Here is a 17,515-nt window from a genome sequence, read left to right as displayed (position 1 = left end):
TCTTGTAGCAGTTGTTTTGTCAGTGAAATCTTCACTGTCCCTTTCAGTTTAATAATAACTGTGAATACATCGCACTACTCGTATTAGGGGGGTTTACTAATCCCTACTGCTAGCATTGTGAAAACATGGCTGTGACTTCTCATTTTGGTCGGTTCAGTTCTTGGTCCTTGAGTAGTGAGTGTCATGTGTTACCTGGATGGAAGGTGGCATTAAACTCCTTAACCTCATTCATATTTAATTCACTGGAGGGGTTTTGGCTCAGTGTTTCTTTTACTTAACATCTCTTTAAGAGTGCCCTTATGCAAGTATGTCAATGAATAAGGCTTTTTAAAGTGAAAAATAGAGTTTTAGGATTGTTGCTTATGTTAACTTGTTCCCCCACCCCTTGGTAATTCTTCATAAGTTCAGTGAGCTTAAAGTTGAGCTTGTATATGATCACAGTAATAATACCAGCTATTTACCCTTCAGTGTAACGTCCCTGTCTGTCTGTCTTTCATGGAACATGAGCTGACTTTGTCTGCATGGGGATAATACAGGTAAATTTTGTAAACCGGCGATAGAAGGTTCCTTCCTGAGTATTTAGCAAGCCCTAAATGAGGCTGGGGGAGGAACTCGGTCCCTTGCGACTGAGCAGCATAGTCTTTTATGAGGCTTTTTTAGTGGTTGGCCTGGAACTTGTTGGAACAGCCAAATAAAAAGGATCTGTTCTGTGTTGTTTTGGCTTGGCAGAAATAATGCAAAGGACTGTCAAAGGCAAAGAGTATGCAGAAGCTGTAATCTCCCTTTTACCGCTGAAGAACAGATTTGGCTGGTTTGTGTCTTCAATGCTAACCTAGCTCTGTGTGGCCAGACAGATTTCTGGAACCTTTCTGTAGCCTGTTTATTTGCTGTTCACTTCAGGCCAAGTGTTCTAAGGTCATGGGGCTTCTGGCACGTCCAAGGTGGTGATGCGAAAAAAGCTAAAGGGAAGAACTCTGAATCCAGACCACTGAAACTGAGGTTGCCACTTGATGCAATTAGGTCATGGCTAACAATACTTGTGTGGTCAAACTGTGGCTTTATATAGTTATTTGTTTAACTTTACAGCTTGCTTTAATATTAAGCCATCATAATGAAAATTCTTCAACAGATCCCGCAGAATATATAGTGAAACTTTACCACAGTTAGACAATTTTAGTTCATTCACTTGGCTATTGAAATAAGCTTAATCCTGGTCTTCTTTCTAATGGTAAGCACTATTTTACAGAAAGCACATAGTCTTTTGTGACTGTAATAGAGCCATGCTCTTTAAGCCTTCTGTCTTAGCCAGTGATGAATAAAGTTTTTGTCTTGAAGCATTAATTTGATGAGTTTAACTTAATACCCGTTCCTTCTTTGCCTGAACATGTTTGTTTGAACACCTTCAGTACTGCAGAATGGTGGGGGACGCACACTCAGGCAGAACATCATGTTTTTGGTGGCTTTTCGTTTAGAGCCCATCAGTTAAATGCCTCTTTCTGCTCTGTTTTCCGTCTGTACAGATGACAGCATCTCAGCTGCGAGCACGTCTGATGTCCAGGACCGCCTTTCAGCCCTGGAGCTGAGAGTACAGCAACAAGAAGATGAAATCACTGTGCTCAAGGCAGCGCTGGCTGATGTGCTGAGGCGTCTCGCCATCTCTGAAGATCATGTAGCTTCTGTGAGAAAATCGGCACCAAGCAAAGGTAAGGCCATGTTTGGTGAATTCTTTATAGGGTTAGAATGTTGTCATTTAGAATGTTCTCCGTTGGTCCCTTCTTTTTTCCCTTTTCTGTCGCATTTGCAAAGGTAGGTATGCTTTGAGCTGAAGGACTTGGGTTTTTTAGAGTGGCTTCATAGTATATGGCTCTGATCTCTGAAATGGCCAGTAGATCTCTGAAATACCGTATTTATCTGACTGTTTGCCAACATGTTTACTTGACACCTCTAAACATTTACCTTCCTTCTTGTTGAAAGGTTCCTGGTTTCATTTAAATGGTGAAAGGCTTTACAGCTGCAGCCTTTAATCTGCCACAGGGGCTCTGGGGCTTATGGGCACTTCTGAGTCTCAACTTTGACTTCACCTACAAGTTATTCAGTTGAAGGGGCATGTTAGAGGCTACATCTGCTCCTAAATGAAAACCAAAACAAATAGCCCAGATCACATTGCTGCCAAATGAGGAAGCTTTCTGGCTGTAGTTAATTTTCGTTCATCTGCTGTTCATCATCACCAGGAGCTTCCTTGGAAGAAATAGCCCTGTAGCCACCCAGCAGTATCTCTTTTGCTTAGTGGCTAGTGAGTCGTACATTGCAACTTGGAAATATATAGGGTTGTTTAAAAGTAAAGAAACCAGATGATTAAATACAAGGCTAGGTCATATTTCAGATAATTCACGGTTGTAATTCACCGTAAGTGCTTGTATATCCCTACCAAGTCATGCAGCGTGGAGTTCTCTGGGCTCAATCCCTATGTTCAGCCTTGAAGTACACCCATGCCACCACCAGTAGTGTAACACTGAGCACATCAAAGCCTGTGCTTGTCTGGGTGGCTGCGTTGTGCAGGCTGAAAGTGCAGGAGATGCAAATGCTGGAAGTTTGAACTATCTTAGATGTGGCAGAGAGATCACATTCCTTAATGAAGTGTTTCTGCAGTCTCTCTGCCAGATGGAAGGAAGTGATGGTTGGGCTCTGAATCCTGCCATTCTCTCTTGCTTGCTAAATGGTAGGCTGCTGTCATCCTTGCTTATAAATGCAGCTTTTATCTACTCAGCATGCAGTTGCAGTCTCATTGAGATTGAGACTTCCTTCTCTAACTCGGTGTAAAATAGAGCTCTAGCAAGGACTGCGACTAAATCATTCTCTGCTGTTTGCTGTGCATTATGACAAGAAAAAGATATCCAAGTAGAAAACTCTGAACAAAATACGCACGACATAGGACCCTGTTCTTCCCATTTAAATGCAGAAGAGCTGGGATATGCACACGTGGCTAAAGACCTTTGGCTTGGAGTTGTCTAGTACCCAGCAAACTCCATGCACCAGCAGTGCAAACTTGGTGTCTTCTGCAGAATGCCTTGGAGCTGTCTCCTCCCTGGGATTCTGGGAGTCTTTGGCCATGCCAAGTTCTCCAGGGGGATTTATTTGGTGAAAACTAACTGAATTATTTACTGGGGGGAGGAATATCTAAATATCTTCAGCTTTGGGCTATTACATCTCTACCAGTTAATGGCAATAACATGTAACTGTGAGGAAAGAGATGGGGGCAGGCTCAGAGATGTACACGTGAGAGGTAATGTATTGAACTTCAGTGAGTTCTAACTAATTGGCACTGTATCTAAATTGTGGTGGATGTATCCCTGTTGTGTTCAGTTACCCAACAGGCAACACATTAACTTCACTGTTAATAAGATACTAATTCACTAATAATGAAATCAGCTCCATGTAGCTGGTATAAAGATGTCCCAAAGGAAAATGTTTCACAGTCACTGCAGTTTTGCACAAGTCTAAAATGAGACTTGATGAAGAAGTTCGAGGTGAACATTGATTTAAACATTGATACATTAATGAATATTTCAAATCGCACTCGCACATAGCTTTTTGGAATACCTTAGGTTCTACTTTAGGTTTCTGTTATGTTCATTCAGTAGAGAAAGAACTGTTGAAGTGTTTTGACAAGGGAAGGGATTCTCGTAATGAGTGACCAGGGCTGGCAGGAGAGCTGAATTGTCAGGCAAGAATAATCCTGAAGGAAGGAGTTGTTACTTTGAAGTAACGTACAGGTACATAACAGGCTCTCACAGGGCACATCATGGTTGCTGCAAAAGTAATTGTATTCCTCCCAAACCCTTGTTGGTGTTCATGATCCTGTTAAGAATCTGCATTACAATGATTGCAGGTTCCTGATAAATATTATAGGTAGGTTTTCTTAAGAGGAAGAACTGCTGAGGCTTTGATTCACAGCAGTATTTGTCTTTCCAGCAGCCCTTAAATACATGCTGGCAGAAACAGGGAGTAAAGAGAATAGCTGTGGCTGTCTCTGAATACTGAAGATGTTTCATTTGAAGGATGGCAACACAGTGAGATAGATACTTCTGAAATATCCTGAGCTGACAGGAATCATAGTACCAGAAAAAGCCATCTTGAATCTTCCCATCAACCAGAAGAGTTCTGGTTGGAGTAAGAGGCAGTATCTAACCCAGTCTGAGCAAGTCTTTCCTACTTGCTGCTGAAAAGGGTTTTCTGAAACCTCTGTTTTGTTTCGTGTTGCCACTCCAGCGGTGTCTTTGAAGAGAGCTTCTCCATAAGCTAAAAGTAAGGCTCGTGAATAGACCAGGAGTTGTGCTGAAACGGACAAATCCCCACCATTTGTCCACTCGTTTTTCTCATTCAGTTTATGGCTCAACTTAGTGCAAAAAGAGGTGTCTTCATCCTTTGTGCTCGTTTGTCTGCATTGCCTATCTGGTGAGCTCATTCTGTTCTGAGTTTACTTATCCTTTTAGTTTGGATTGATAGATCGACGCAGCTATAGGAGAAGATAACTTGTTTGCATTAGCCTTGTAGTCTGTCTGGGTTTGTCTTTTCTCCTATATTGCTGTTGCGTGCTTATTTTGAGCTTAGTCATGTCTTCAGTGGAAAAACTCAGGTGGGCATGGGTAGATTTCAGTTCAGACCCGTGGGCTGTCAGGCAGGAGGTTATCTGATGCTGTCTCTGTAGCCCCGTCTGAGAAGCAAGCTGCTCTGCATGCAGGAGAGGTGATTTGCAAACTGCATGAGATATAAACAGTGAGAATTTTTAGCCACTTCCGTGCCTCCTTGGTGAAGCACGAAGTGAAGATACTCTGTGAGGGAAATACCTTTAGTAGGGGTTGCAACAGAATTGGCACTTGCCTGTTATTGCATAGTGGAAAGCAGGCTGGGAGTGTTCATAGGTGGCTCGTTTCCCTGTTTAGTATTTCTCAAAGCAAAGTCATTCTAAAGGGAGAAAATCTTTTCGGATTAAAAAGGCCACGGTGGTACTTCTCCATCTCTGCACACAGTTGAGGAGGAACTACACAAAGGAGAAACAAAGAGGACCTGAGGACGGGAAATGTGGAAGAGCTTGAATAGGAAACAGGTTCCCAGCAGCTACAGGGTTGGGGGGGGGGTGTTGTAGTGTGTGGAGTTTGCTTGGTTTGATTTATTTTTCCTTTCTGTCTTTCTTTTCTTATAGTAGATGGCTTGGTAAGAAGGATTTCTCTGGTGGGCAGGTCTTTGCTTTTGGCTGCTCTGTGCTCGTGTTGCCACACGTCTCTGCTCTTGCTGTATGATTGATGCTGTTAACACTCACAAAAAGTTCCAAACCCAAAGATTACCTGGACCCCAGAGGAAAGGAAAGCGTAAAGCACTCTGATACCTGTGGCTGCCAGCAAGATAGATCGGCTCACAGCTGGTGCCTGGAAAACCTGTTGCAGTTTTCCAGGGTGTCAAAATGTGTGTAACAGGAGAATCCATCCCTCAGGCTCTGGGTGTGGAGGCAAGTTCGTGGCACACAATAGCACCAGTGAAATGTCTCAGACTAGTGATATCACTGGGGCATGAGCTCCTGCCTGAAGAAGTGCCCCTCTACCTAAAGCGCCTCTGGTGTCTGCCTGTAGCGAAGCGGAGAGTTCATGTCCTTTTTCTGGACCTGGAGGTGATGAGGAGCCTTGTCCCAGGTTAAACCTTTGGAGGAGCATTCCCCATTGCTTGGGCAAGAGTAGATATCAGATAATCCATGCACAAATTCAGCTCACAGAGGGAAACTGAAGCAGTGGGTGGCAGTTCCCAGAGAGGCTGCCTCAGAGTGCAGGCTGGCAGACCAGGAGGCAGCTTAGTTAAAGCAGGGCTGTTTGGGATGGGTAAAAGCAGCTCTGTACTGAAGCGCGCTGTGTTTTTATAGTGGGAATCTGGAGAGTTTTCCTCTCCTGCTCCCTTCTCTCTTGGGAAATAGTGTAAGAATCCTAAGTAGCATTTTGCATCAAACGCCATCTTACTGCGTTAGTGGAAGCACAGCACTTCAGGTGTCATGTTCATTGCAATGGTTTCATTTCACTACCGTTAAGGCATTTGGGTTTGTATTAACGAGAATTGACTTCAGTTTCATTGATGCAAGCTTCATCAATGAAAGCATGAAATAGACTTGCCCTTGTGGTGTTGGTCAGCATGCTTTCATGTGCAGAGTTGCTCTAATAACGGTGCACATGGTTAGGTTGTCTAAGCAGGAAATACAAGTGCAAACAGGAAAATGCCTATGGTTAAAGGCAGGATATAGGCTCTTATCCGTGGTATTAAAATTAACCTGGCAGTTGTTCTTTACGTTTCATTGCACATAGAGCGTGGCATAGCTCAGCTGTGGCTGACCAGGGTTTGGTTCTGGAGTGTAAGAAAGCCTGGTGTGTGTTTGACGTGCAAGAGAAGTCTGCCCATGCAGTTTGTCCTAGGTATTGATGTTTTGCTCTGGGTCCAGATGTTTCAGTTACTTGTCCAAGAAATGATAGATTCAGGAGTTATGTGTCATTTATGAGTCACTTCGGTTCAGCAGCCTTCATCTCCACCTCAGGTCTGCATGCCAGGTGTTGAAATGAGGAAGTACTCTGCAGGCTGACATCAACATCTGCTTTACTGAAAACCAGCTAACCCCAAGCCTGCCGCACGCATCCTTCATCGTTCTGGCGTTCCTCGTTGTGTGGAGCAGTGCACGTTCCTGCCATGAGCATGCAGGGATGTACGGTCTTACCCATAATGTGTTTTGTCCTTGGATGTAAGGCAGGAACTGACACTTGTCATAGCTAGTAGGGGGAATTATTCTAGATGTTGTCAGTGAAGAAAATAGCAGTGTTCCTTGCTTGACAAAACTGAGCAGTTTGTTCCTCATCTTATTAACTTCTCATAGCGTGTCTGTAGCGTTGATGTTCTTTACACTCCCCGCTGAGTGCTTTCCCCGCTGTCCTGGGAACTACTGCTACTGCGTCTCCTGATCCGTGTTTCTGGAAAACTGTGCTCGCGCTGGTTGGAGAGGCATCGATCTGTTATGATGAGCAGACGAAGATGTTAAGGTCACCCACAGTTCAGGAGTGAATCATAGGCATTGATATTACACATCTCCACAAAGAAGATGATTTCTTCTGACACTGAGAAGAAGCTTATTTATAGGCTTTGAATACTAAAAGTGCTTTTTAAGCTTAAGCGCTTTTGTTCTTGCAGCTGAGTTAGAGGGGTAAAAATCACTTCAGCTTCCAAGGTTTTGTGCGATATCTTCATTTTTAAAGTAAAGTCTGTGTTCCAAATGTGCATGCTACAAATAAAAGGGTCTCAAAGTACCAGTGGTTGGAAGGAATGGTGCTGGTTTGATTTATGCAGAGTTTAGGAAGAATCTTTGCAGTCTTTATGTAAGTGGCAGGCTGAGAACACTGGAGGTGTTCAGCCTGGAGCAGAGAAGCTGTGTGGAGACCTCAGAGCAGCTTCCAGTGTCTGAAGGGGGCTACAAGGATGCTGGAGAGGGGCTCTTCATCAGGGACTGCAGCCATAGGACAAGGGGTGATGGGTTCAAACTGAAACAGGGCAAGTTCAGGTTGGATCTAAGGCAGAAGCTCTTCCCTGTGAGGGTGCTGAGGCGCTGGCACAGGGTGCCCAGAGAAGCTGTGGCTGCCCCATCCCTGGCAGTGCTTAAGGCCAGATTGGACACAGGGGCCTGGAGCAAGCTGCTCCAGTGGAAGGGGTCCCTGTCCATGGCAGGGGGTTGGAACTGGATGAGCTTTAGGGTCCCTTCCAGCCTGAACCAGTCTGGGGTTCTAACTGGGGGGATTTTTTTTTCTTCGGTGTTCCTTTATTCTCATTTCTGCCTGGCATATTCTGCATGCTCCTTTTGGTTTTCCTTTCAGATGTGCTCACGTGTTGCTTGGTGCATTTGAAGCACTGTAGGTTAGTGCAGGTCAGCCTGGTTTTGCCTTCATCACATGATACTGAAATCTAATATACCCTTAATGGGTCCATCTCATATGTAAAGTGCTTCCTTAAAGTAAGAAGTAATTTGCCTCTCAGCCTGCCTGGTAGAGTGTCATGTAGTAAATGGACCAAACGCTGGTGTTCAAATGAAGCATCGGTGTGAGTTTGCTCTCTGTGTGCAGAGCAGTCAGTTCTCCCCCACTGGTTTTTTACTCCTCACTTTAATCTTCAATGTGTGGCCTCATGCCTTATCTATGTCACACTATTCCAAGCCTGCCATGAACACAGAGTTGTTATTTCCCTGAGTCTCCTGTCTTTTGTACTTGTTGCTGAAGTCAGTGACTGGACATCATGACCCCATGAGATGCAGTAACAACTTGTTGTTTGTTAAATGGGGATGTGGCACAGAGATGGGGTCTAAAGTGACTGTTGATTTTTGAATGCTTAATGTGAGATTAGTCCAAGATGTAATGCTTCAGAGGGGGAAAAGCACAAGTTTAGCCCCAAGGGGCGGAGGGGGCAAAGCTCTTTTCTGAGTAAGACCTTAGATATAAGACAGGTGTGCAAAAAAAGGCTAGAGACAGTGGGAAAGGGAGAAATGTCAGGTTTAAGTGCCTTGTATTTCCCTGATGGGCTGGGGCAGAGGCAGGTCTGGGAGCCAATTGCCAGACGAGCATTCAGCTCTTTAAATAGAAGAGCCTTCGCTCCCCCTGTCTTCCTTGCAGTCCCCTCCCACATTCACTGCATAGTTTCAAACTTCTGCAATGAGTGAAGTGGGCATCTGACAGACAACAGCCTTCTTCACACACACACAGCCTTGATTCATCCCCCAAGGGAGTCTGTCATGTCACTGCGTGTGGCAGATGTTCCACGGAGTGACCCGTAGCAGCAGCTTTATACCATAGTTCTGTATCGACCTGTACCATGGGGCAATAGCTTTTTAAGATGGAAGAGGCATCTGAAAAGCTTGATTTTTGAATCCTTAGCATCACAACCCTAAAATCACTTACTAATGCTTTTAAGTACAGTGAGGGCCTCTGCCTCCGACTGCCTTCCTCTTAAGTAAAAAGAGCAAACTGAAAGCAGGAAACCTCATGTGGTGTTATCTGAGCTGTGATGGGTTTGAACAACAGAGTTGGAATAACCAGATCTGCTGTTCCACAGCTGCTGGAGCTATCCAACTTCCCAAGGCTAGCCATGGTCTATGATCTCTGTGGATCACAACTGGAAAGAGGTGTGCTACCTCACTGCATTTAAGTACTTTCTGGCAGCATGACAGTGAAGAAACTGACCCCTATCAAAATGGATTCTTGCCTGTCTTAGTATCCCAGCTCTCCCATCTCCAGGTGAAGGATTTCATGAGTGTGTGTCACTGGATGTAGGCTAGATAGCTGTCCTGAATGCTGGGGCTGCTGCCATTGTGATATTTGGTCCACATCTGAAAGCTTTGGTTGTTCAGATGGATCCTTGGATACAGCTGTAAAACCTTGTGTTCTTCACTCTTTCCTTCCCTAGGTCAGCCAAGCCTCCGAGAAGCGATCTCCATGTCCTGTATAACCAACGGGAGTACAGGAAGCAGGAAAACAAGCCACAGTTCATCTGTTTCTGTTGCCAGAAAAGAAACTCTTTCATCTGCTGCAAAAAGGTACTGGCTTGTTCTGAGCACTTAAATCATTGTCTTTAAACAGACAGAGTAAGAGTTTGAGCTTTGCCTCTGCGTGACCCTCAGCAGAGCTTCCTCAAGTCTGGTAAGGCACAAATAGACTGTGGACTTGTACCATGTCCTCAGGCAGCTTACAGCAGGGTTCCAAAAAGAATTCCCAACTGGAGAGTATTTCTGTAGGGTCCAGTTTCCAAAGTGCACAAGGGACAGAACAGGCAAAGGTATTTCCAATACAAATGGCACAGTTTTGCTTCTGGTATTCATCTGCATCTTTATTCTTTTATGCAGGAAATGAAAGGACAAAACTGACTTCATTGTCTGCAGGGTAAATAGTAGGCAATAGCACAAGAGCTGTGAAACAATAGTGAGTTGTGTTAAGGTAAAAGTTTGTAACTTTTTATAGACATCTTAACCCAAAATATGGCTACTTAAGCTTTATGAAGGATATCTATATTGGATTTCAAATGTATAAAAATAACACTGTTTGGGTTAAGAACCAAACAATGGCCTTTTTCCCCCTTTGTGCCATGTTTTCAATTGCACGTGGTAAGCACGGTGTTTGTATAACTGCTTTCTTCTGTGGGGCTGTTAGATAGTGAGTACATGCCTTCTTTAATCAGTAGGTTTTGCACTTATTCCTACTTGCTGGGAAGAACAGGCTGCCAGATGTAGCCACAGGGCAGAGAATACTCTAACGTGTAACTGTGGTGAACTATGGGAACAAATTCTTGGCCTCTGTAGAGTACTCTGGTAACTCCAGTGGCTGGTTTATCTTCTAGTGTGGATGTAAATACTGTGCTGTACAACAAGACAGGCAAGTGATATACTTCAGGGAATAAAAATGCTGCATGCAAATAGAAACTGCATGAGGGCAAGGCAGAAGAAGCTTTAGCGCCCTTTGGAATTTGGAAAGCAAGGGTAATGCCTTGCTCTTCACTCTTCAGTGTGTCACGTTGCGTATCTTTATTGACTCTTTCTGTTTACTTTTCAGCAGTAAATCAGGAAGTGGTCCCTGTGTGTCTCTGTTGCTAGTGTGACAGGCACTGGGACAAAAAACATTCCTGCGAAAGGGATTCCTTAGTTAGCACTTTTCCATTAATCTTAGCCCTGTGGCTCTTGGCACTTTGATGAGAGCCAGTCCAGTTCCTGTGGTGTTCAGCTTGCCTTTGTGCTGAATCACCTTGATTCATTGGCTGCTCAACACTTAACTACAGAAGAAAAGCAGAGTGGAGTGGCCAGCATCCCTTTCATCTGAGTTATGGTCTCTTAAAAGGAGACCTGCATAGGCCAAATGAGGAAAACCGTAACATGCAGAGGGCAGCTCTCCCTGGGTCCCCAGATAACTGTCAAGGGCATGTTTTGGTGCTTCCAGTGAAGCTGAAGATACATGACTCCCTTCTTCTTCTCTTGTTTCAGGAAGGTCTGAATCTCTAGTTATCTTTCCAGCAGTTCCTTTCCCTCTCCTGTCTTTATATATTCTTCCATCGAATTTGTTTTGCTATTTAGAAGAAAATAGACTTGCCCTTTTGTAAAATTACCAGGTCAAGAAAAGTGAAAGAAAATGCCTCATCTCAGGCTTTGTGCATGTGGGGTTTTAATAACAGCATGACTGTCCAGTACCATATAGTGTTCCTGATAGAAATGGTGGCGAATGTCAGGAGCAGTCTCCTTCCCTTAACAAAGTTAGGGTGAAAGTGCGTATTTCTAACACTTGGCACAGTGAAGAGGAGGGAAGCCAAAGGAGACCATCAGCTGGTTGTGGGATGCTGCAGAATTAAGACAGGTAGTAATAGCTCACAACTCCTCACATGTAGACTAAAGAAATCCTTCATCCAGTTGGGATTTGGAAAGACCTTTTGGATGCATTAAATGGTTGCTTCCCAGAGCTACTACTGGTTAGAATTGGTTTCATTTGTTGCGCAAGACCTAGTTAAAGAGGTGTGAGTGGGAGAGCCACTATGTAATAGTCAGTCATACTACAGTTAAGCTGAAGATTTCAGCAGAAGTGAGCAAACCAAAGTAATTCAGCACAGAGATGCTCAGGGTGCCACACATCTACATCATTTACTTTCAAGTTAAAACAGGAGTCAGAAGAAGCAACCCACTTGCAACCTGGTGATAGATAAAAGCGCTGCGTTGGAACCCAAGGTATGCCTCGTGCTGGAACTCAAATTGGAACCAGAGTGGTCCAGTGATTCTTATGGCCCACCTGAGAAGTCAAGGAGTGAACTTAGTGGCAATGGTGTGAACCAGACAGCCCCCAGCTGACAAACTTGGTAAAACATTGAAGAGGTTCCCCCACTGCACCTGTGGGTTCTAGGAGATGGATCAGATCAAATTGCTTGCAGACATGCAGGCTGGAGATGCACGAGTCGTTCTGTTTGTGTGTTCTGCCTCCTCCTGCTTCCCTCATCTCTTTTACTATTGGACATTTTGAAATCCCCAAGTAGATGGCAGGGGGAAATTGGAAGCGTGTCTTCCTGAAAGATGAAATCTTAAACTCCCAAACCACCCAAAAACCTCTGTCCTAGTCACTGAACCTTGTTGTGAGAAACTGGCATTTATGGGAGAGTGCATGCAGAGGTCTAGGAGCGTACCTTGTGGAGCAGGAATAGACACTTGTTTAGTGACAAGAGTCAGTGCATTAATGTTGCTATACTGCTTTTCTTGCCATGGACTGCGAAGTCATTAAGATTGCATTGTGTGCTTGCAATGCAAGCCAAGTCTTCTGATTAAAGAAGAATCGTTTGAATGTTTCTATTTAAGAAGGGGACTACCGGCTATAAATTATTACGCAAAACCCCATGGGTCTTCAAGCTTTTTTCTGTTTGATCCTAATAGATACCCGCAAGACAGCTCTGATTTGTTTTCATCTGTTGTTCTGAAAGGCAGATTGAACTTCAGTGGGTTCTGTTGCCATTTTTCACAGGTTTACGGAAGAAACCCGGAGTGATCCTTTACAAATGTATTTTGAGGTTCATATTGCTTTGCATGTTTTGACCTGTTCTTCAATGCTGCTTTGGAAGCACTTAGGCAGGTTGAGCTCAAATAAGCATTGAGGGCTCTGTCTCGGTGGTGGTAGATGATAAGTTTTAAGTGAAATAACAAAAAAAGGGTCTGTGAATGTTACATTAAAATTTGGGGCCCATTTTTAGTTAATTAATGTGACTATTATCTTCCTGGTATTGAGTGTTTTGGGGGGAAGGGTAAATGGAAACACATATAATGATGATTATACAATGGCTCAGCAGGGATTTAGCGCGAGGGAATAGAAATCTGGCTTTTCCCCATTGGAAAGATAGTATTTCTTTACTTTGCAGGTTAATTCTTGTTTGGTATTTTTCTTTTTAGCCAGTGTTTGTATCTTGCTTTATTTGTTCACTGAGCTATTTATTGAAAGATGGGGTTTTAATCTTAAAAGAATTAGGCCATGTGTTACAGAATAATCTTCTCTTGCAGGTTTGTGTGCTTCAGTATATCGTAAAGCATGCTGCTGCGTAGAAGAACCTTTTAATGAATCTTTCTGTCCACTTAGGGGCCCTTTGGTTAGATTCTTAATGGGTTTCAGGTTGTTAATGACATGTACTTAAAGCTGTTTCAAATGGTAACCTAATAAACACAGCACTATGAAACTAAAGATATATCCTTAGCTGTCATTTCCCAAAGGCGTTAAAGAAGCATCAGGACAATGTGATGTTAATCGGGTACAGATCCAAACAGTGATGTTTTCCTTTGAACTCTGGTACAGCCAGGGACCAGCAGCAGCATTTTCCTCTTCGGTGACAGTGCAAAGAGAAGTGGTACCAAGTGTATCCAGAAACACAAAGAGAGGAATAGGTTCATGGCAGGCTTCAGCTAATCAGAGAGAATGCAGGTCACAATCCTTCCTTTCGCTTGTGCTAAGCCTTGGCTGGCAGCAAGGAAAGGTTCTCTGTGAGCTGAACGAGAGGATGGGTTTTCTCTGAGGGATGGCAGACTTGTGGTGCATCAACTTGTGTAGAAGCACCTGCAAATGAACAACACAGAAGCACAGAATAGTTTGGGTTGGAAGGGACCTCCAAAGCTCACCCAGTCCAACCCCCTGCAATGAGCAGGGACATCTTCACCTAGATCAGGTTGCCCAGAGCCACATCCCGCCTGGCCTTAAAAGAAGCTCTTCTTAAGAAGAACCTGCGTATTCAAATCAAAGTTGTACCTGTTTTAAAATCAAAGTCAACTTGGTACAACTGCACAGGAAAAATCAGGATGTACCCTTCCGTGCCTCCCTCCCCTTCGTTGTTGTGAATAAATCTTATTTCAGCAAAACAGCCTGAAGAGAGTGAGGGAATAATCGAGGTGTTCTTTCGGTGATTATATACAGTAAGTTGTTACATGCTTCTCCCTTCTTTTCACAGTCAACTTTTTCTCTCACCTTTTTAATTCATTTGCTTGTTTTGTTTTTTCCTCCCCCCTCTGTTATACTTTATTTTACAGCGGTACAGAAAAAAAGAAGGACAAACCACCAGGACAGAAAGAAAAAAAAGAAGAATCTCATTCTAATGATCAAAGTCCACAAACTCAAGCATCACCTTCTCCCCAGCCCTCCTCCCAGCCTCTCCAAACACACAGGCAAACCCAGGAAAGCAAGAGTTCTGCTCCAGCTAAAAGGTTTTCACAGTACCCCCGTACAGAATGAGAAAGTGATTGTAGTGATACTGAGCTCATATCTGACAACAAGTCATGTGAAATTAGTCCAACCTGATGAGCAAGTGAATGACTGGTAGTTTTTGGGCTAAAGGAGATGCATTTGACATGCATTGCATCAGAGCAATTGTGTACAAATGAATTCATGAGTAAATCTTTAAGTTTACTGGGTGTGGGGGGAGTTGTTTTCTGTGATTGAAACCCTCTAATTGGGCGTTATTATAAACTATAAAATAGTGAATGATAACTCTGACTTGATCATTTACAAAATACACTTCCTAGCTTCTGGCTGGCGTAGCTGAATTGTGGAGTGTATTTTGCACATGCCCATTTGCTACCTCTCGTAACAGCAGTTGTTAAATACTGGTATCATTGCAGCACTCTGGGAGTTGTTCTTCTCAAATTACTCAATAAAGTGGCTGCATTTGGCTTTTTGTTTGCAGCACTTCCCTTTTCAGTCCCTGCTAGGTTGCAGGGTGGCTCACTTTGGTTCTGATTCTTTACATGATTGAAGTTCTGGTTTCACACCCAAATCATAGATGTGCTTGACTTGAGTGATCATAGAAGTATATTTAGAGTCGCCTCCAAGTTCCCACTCATTTCAGTGGGAATTAGGCGCTGAAAAATGATTCTTTTTAGTGGCTTTTTAAAGTCAAGGAAACTGGTTTTAAGATTTGGGTGATTCCTTCTGAGCTTCAGAACTCTACAGATCACTCTATTGTGTTTTTTCTTCTTTCGGTTCATGGTCAACTTTATGGAAGGTGTGAAATTCTCTTGTACTGTTTTGCTTGTAGGAGCCTCAAGCTCTTAAACAAAAGCCATTTCTTCTTCTGAAACTTGCTGTAGTTCACAAGATTGTTGTCTTGCATTGCTCAAATTCACAGCTCTAATCAATATTGAAGCCTTCACTGGTGCATGTTATAACACTCCATAAAGGCTCTGTCTGCGTGTCTTGCCCGCACTCTCGAGTTGTCTGAAGCTGAACTCACGGCCTGTTGCTCTCCTGCCTGGGATCTCCCTGTGAAGATGTTTGTCTGGAGTCTTGCTTACTAATCTTCTGCAGTGTGGGGAAGGAAATAAACACCTCATTCAATCTCCTCCTGGTTTAACTTGATGTGATTAACCGGTTTGTCGCAGGACCTTTCAGCCTCTCGCGGTGCTGTGGAAGGAGCTTGCCATTCCTGAGGTTGCAGCTCAGGACTTACTCCTGCAAAAAGCATTTCTGACGGGATGAAGTAGGATACTGCTAGCAGGACATATGCAGATCTTGAAGAATCATTTGGGCTTGCTCACTTTTGATCATGTTTCCCATAATTAAAATGGATGTAAAATACAGTCGCTGCAAAGCTCCCATTCGTGTCAATTGGCTACGCTAAGACTGCTGAACATTGGAATCCACATTCATGGGTTGAATCATCTGTAGCCTTGGGCCAAACCTGGTTTGCTTGATTCACGCAAGGAGTTTGCAGATAGTTGCTTCAAAAAGCTTAACCCCAGTAATGTGGTTTAGAATGTAGGATCTGCAAAACAGCCTGAGGAAACTGAGCTGAGGGAACTGTTCTGCCTCAGAAGTCAGTGTGTTAAAGCTGGTGAACAGTTAATCAGGGGAAACAAGTCTTCTTCCCTTTGTTACCTTCTGAAGTGACTTTGTTCCTAATTTATTCTTTAAATTAGCCTCATTTTTTTCTCCTTTAGTAATTTCTTAGCAATGTAGTAATGGAGTGCAGAGATTGTTCAAGTCTGTACGTAAGAGCAGTTGAAAATGGAAAGGAATGGATAAAACATTTGGCAACTGTCTTGCTCAGTTGTTTGCATTCATCCAGTTAGAACTTTTTGACTAATCTTTTTTTCCCTGTTTCACGCTTCAGCTGAAGGAAGACCTTGCTCTGCTTTTGTCTCCTGCTGCTTCATCTGTCCGTTGCATAGCAGTTCCCCTTGCTCTTGCCTTACCTTGCTTGTCATTTTTATATGGTTTTCTGTTTCTTCCAGCATAAAGAAATCCCTGACTGCTGAGAAACCTCACAGTGCTTGGGAGAGCTCAGACGACAGCCGGAACAAGCTGCTGAGAGTAGCATCGACATCTAAATTAATATCAAAAGTGGCAAAGAGTGTGGATAAGTATGTATCAGCTTGGTAGGGAACAGCGAGTGAACTTGAGAGTCAAAATGTTATATGTAAAAATTGCTATATATATAAAATTGCTTCATTTTAGTGAATCTACTTATGCATATACCAGAACCTTTTGCATCTTTGTTTTTATCAGGAGTAACTACTTGCATAACCTGCCTATGTGGCACTCCACGTGCCTGTGGAATCTTAGCAGTTGTTATTAACTGCAAATGCAGGATTTTGGTGTAAATGTATTTTAATATTGCCCATTTGGGTTAGTGAAATGATGAACAAGGAGTTACGATTTATAGCTTAATGCCACTGTGGTGATGCTTCCGACCATATTTTTTCCCCTAATGAAAACTGATTTGAAAATGCAAGTGTATTTCCTTGGAAGTTCATTTACTGGATTTGACGTAGTGTGTGTGTTTCTGAAGTTAACTGTGAATATACTTGTAAGACTTCGCTTAGGTCTCTCAAACTAACCGTTTAATGGGTTCCTGATTGCATACTCTAGATATCAGGCGGGATCTTCTCTTCAGTTCCCCCTTCAGTAGATGATGTGCTGTAGCCCATCGTTCTCTCGTGCCCTTCTTCAGTAGCAGGCTTGATCAGTGGAGGCCTCACTGGTGATGAGTAGCACCAAATAAGTTACTTCTGCTCCTGTCAGCACAAGGCCAAGAGTTTGCTCTTAGCTATAACTCTGCGTTGCTGACCCCTGTTGTGACTGACTTCTTGTTCTTAACCCTCTTTGCCAGTTGGGTTTCCCACCTCAGAGTCCCACAGGTAGTTTCTCCCTTTGACCTTGTTGTAATCTTGCTGGGTTTGATGAACTTGCTGTGTTGACTTTCTGACTGAGCCCTCTTCACTTTGCTGAGATCCCCCCAGTGTGCTGGGAGCTTCTCCCAGCTCAAAGTCATCTGCAGACTTCACACATGTGCTCATTAATCCTCATTCCAGTAGCCATTAGCTGGTCCAAGGCTGAACTCCCTGAAAACCCTCCCACTACAACAGAACCCTTCAGATCTTTCAGTGATTTCCAGTCTCCTTCTGATTGTCTCTGTAGTGCTCTCCTTAGCTGACATCTAAGACTCTCAAATACAT

The 17,515-nt window shown here is 43.5% G+C and overlaps 1 protein-coding gene across 5 annotated transcripts in view; it reads left to right on the top strand.

Annotated features, from left to right (window-relative positions):
* EML4 (EMAP like 4) overlaps positions 1 to 17,515 on the top strand; it is a 133,222-nt gene that overhangs the window by 68,216 nt on the left and 47,491 nt on the right. For 3 of the 5 annotated variants that reach the window (XM_065679286.1, XM_065679285.1, XM_065679284.1), the window contains exons 2-5: positions 1,521 to 1,703; positions 9,472 to 9,601; positions 14,093 to 14,266; positions 16,292 to 16,420. In XM_065679286.1, the coding sequence (XP_065535358.1) occupies positions 1,521 to 1,703; positions 9,472 to 9,601; positions 14,093 to 14,266; positions 16,292 to 16,420 (616 nt within the window). The remainder of the gene's footprint in view (positions 1 to 1,520; positions 1,704 to 9,471; positions 9,602 to 14,092; positions 14,267 to 16,291; positions 16,421 to 17,515) is intronic. The other 2 variants (XM_065679288.1, XM_065679287.1) reach the window with 1 other exon arrangement.

Source organism: Lathamus discolor, chromosome 5 (genome assembly GCF_037157495.1).
Source record: "Lathamus discolor isolate bLatDis1 chromosome 5, bLatDis1.hap1, whole genome shotgun sequence".
Taxonomy (NCBI): Eukaryota; Metazoa; Chordata; class Aves; order Psittaciformes; family Psittacidae; genus Lathamus; species Lathamus discolor.
The sequence above is the reverse complement of the archived record's forward strand: the minus strand, read 5'-3'. Positions and strand labels throughout refer to the sequence as shown.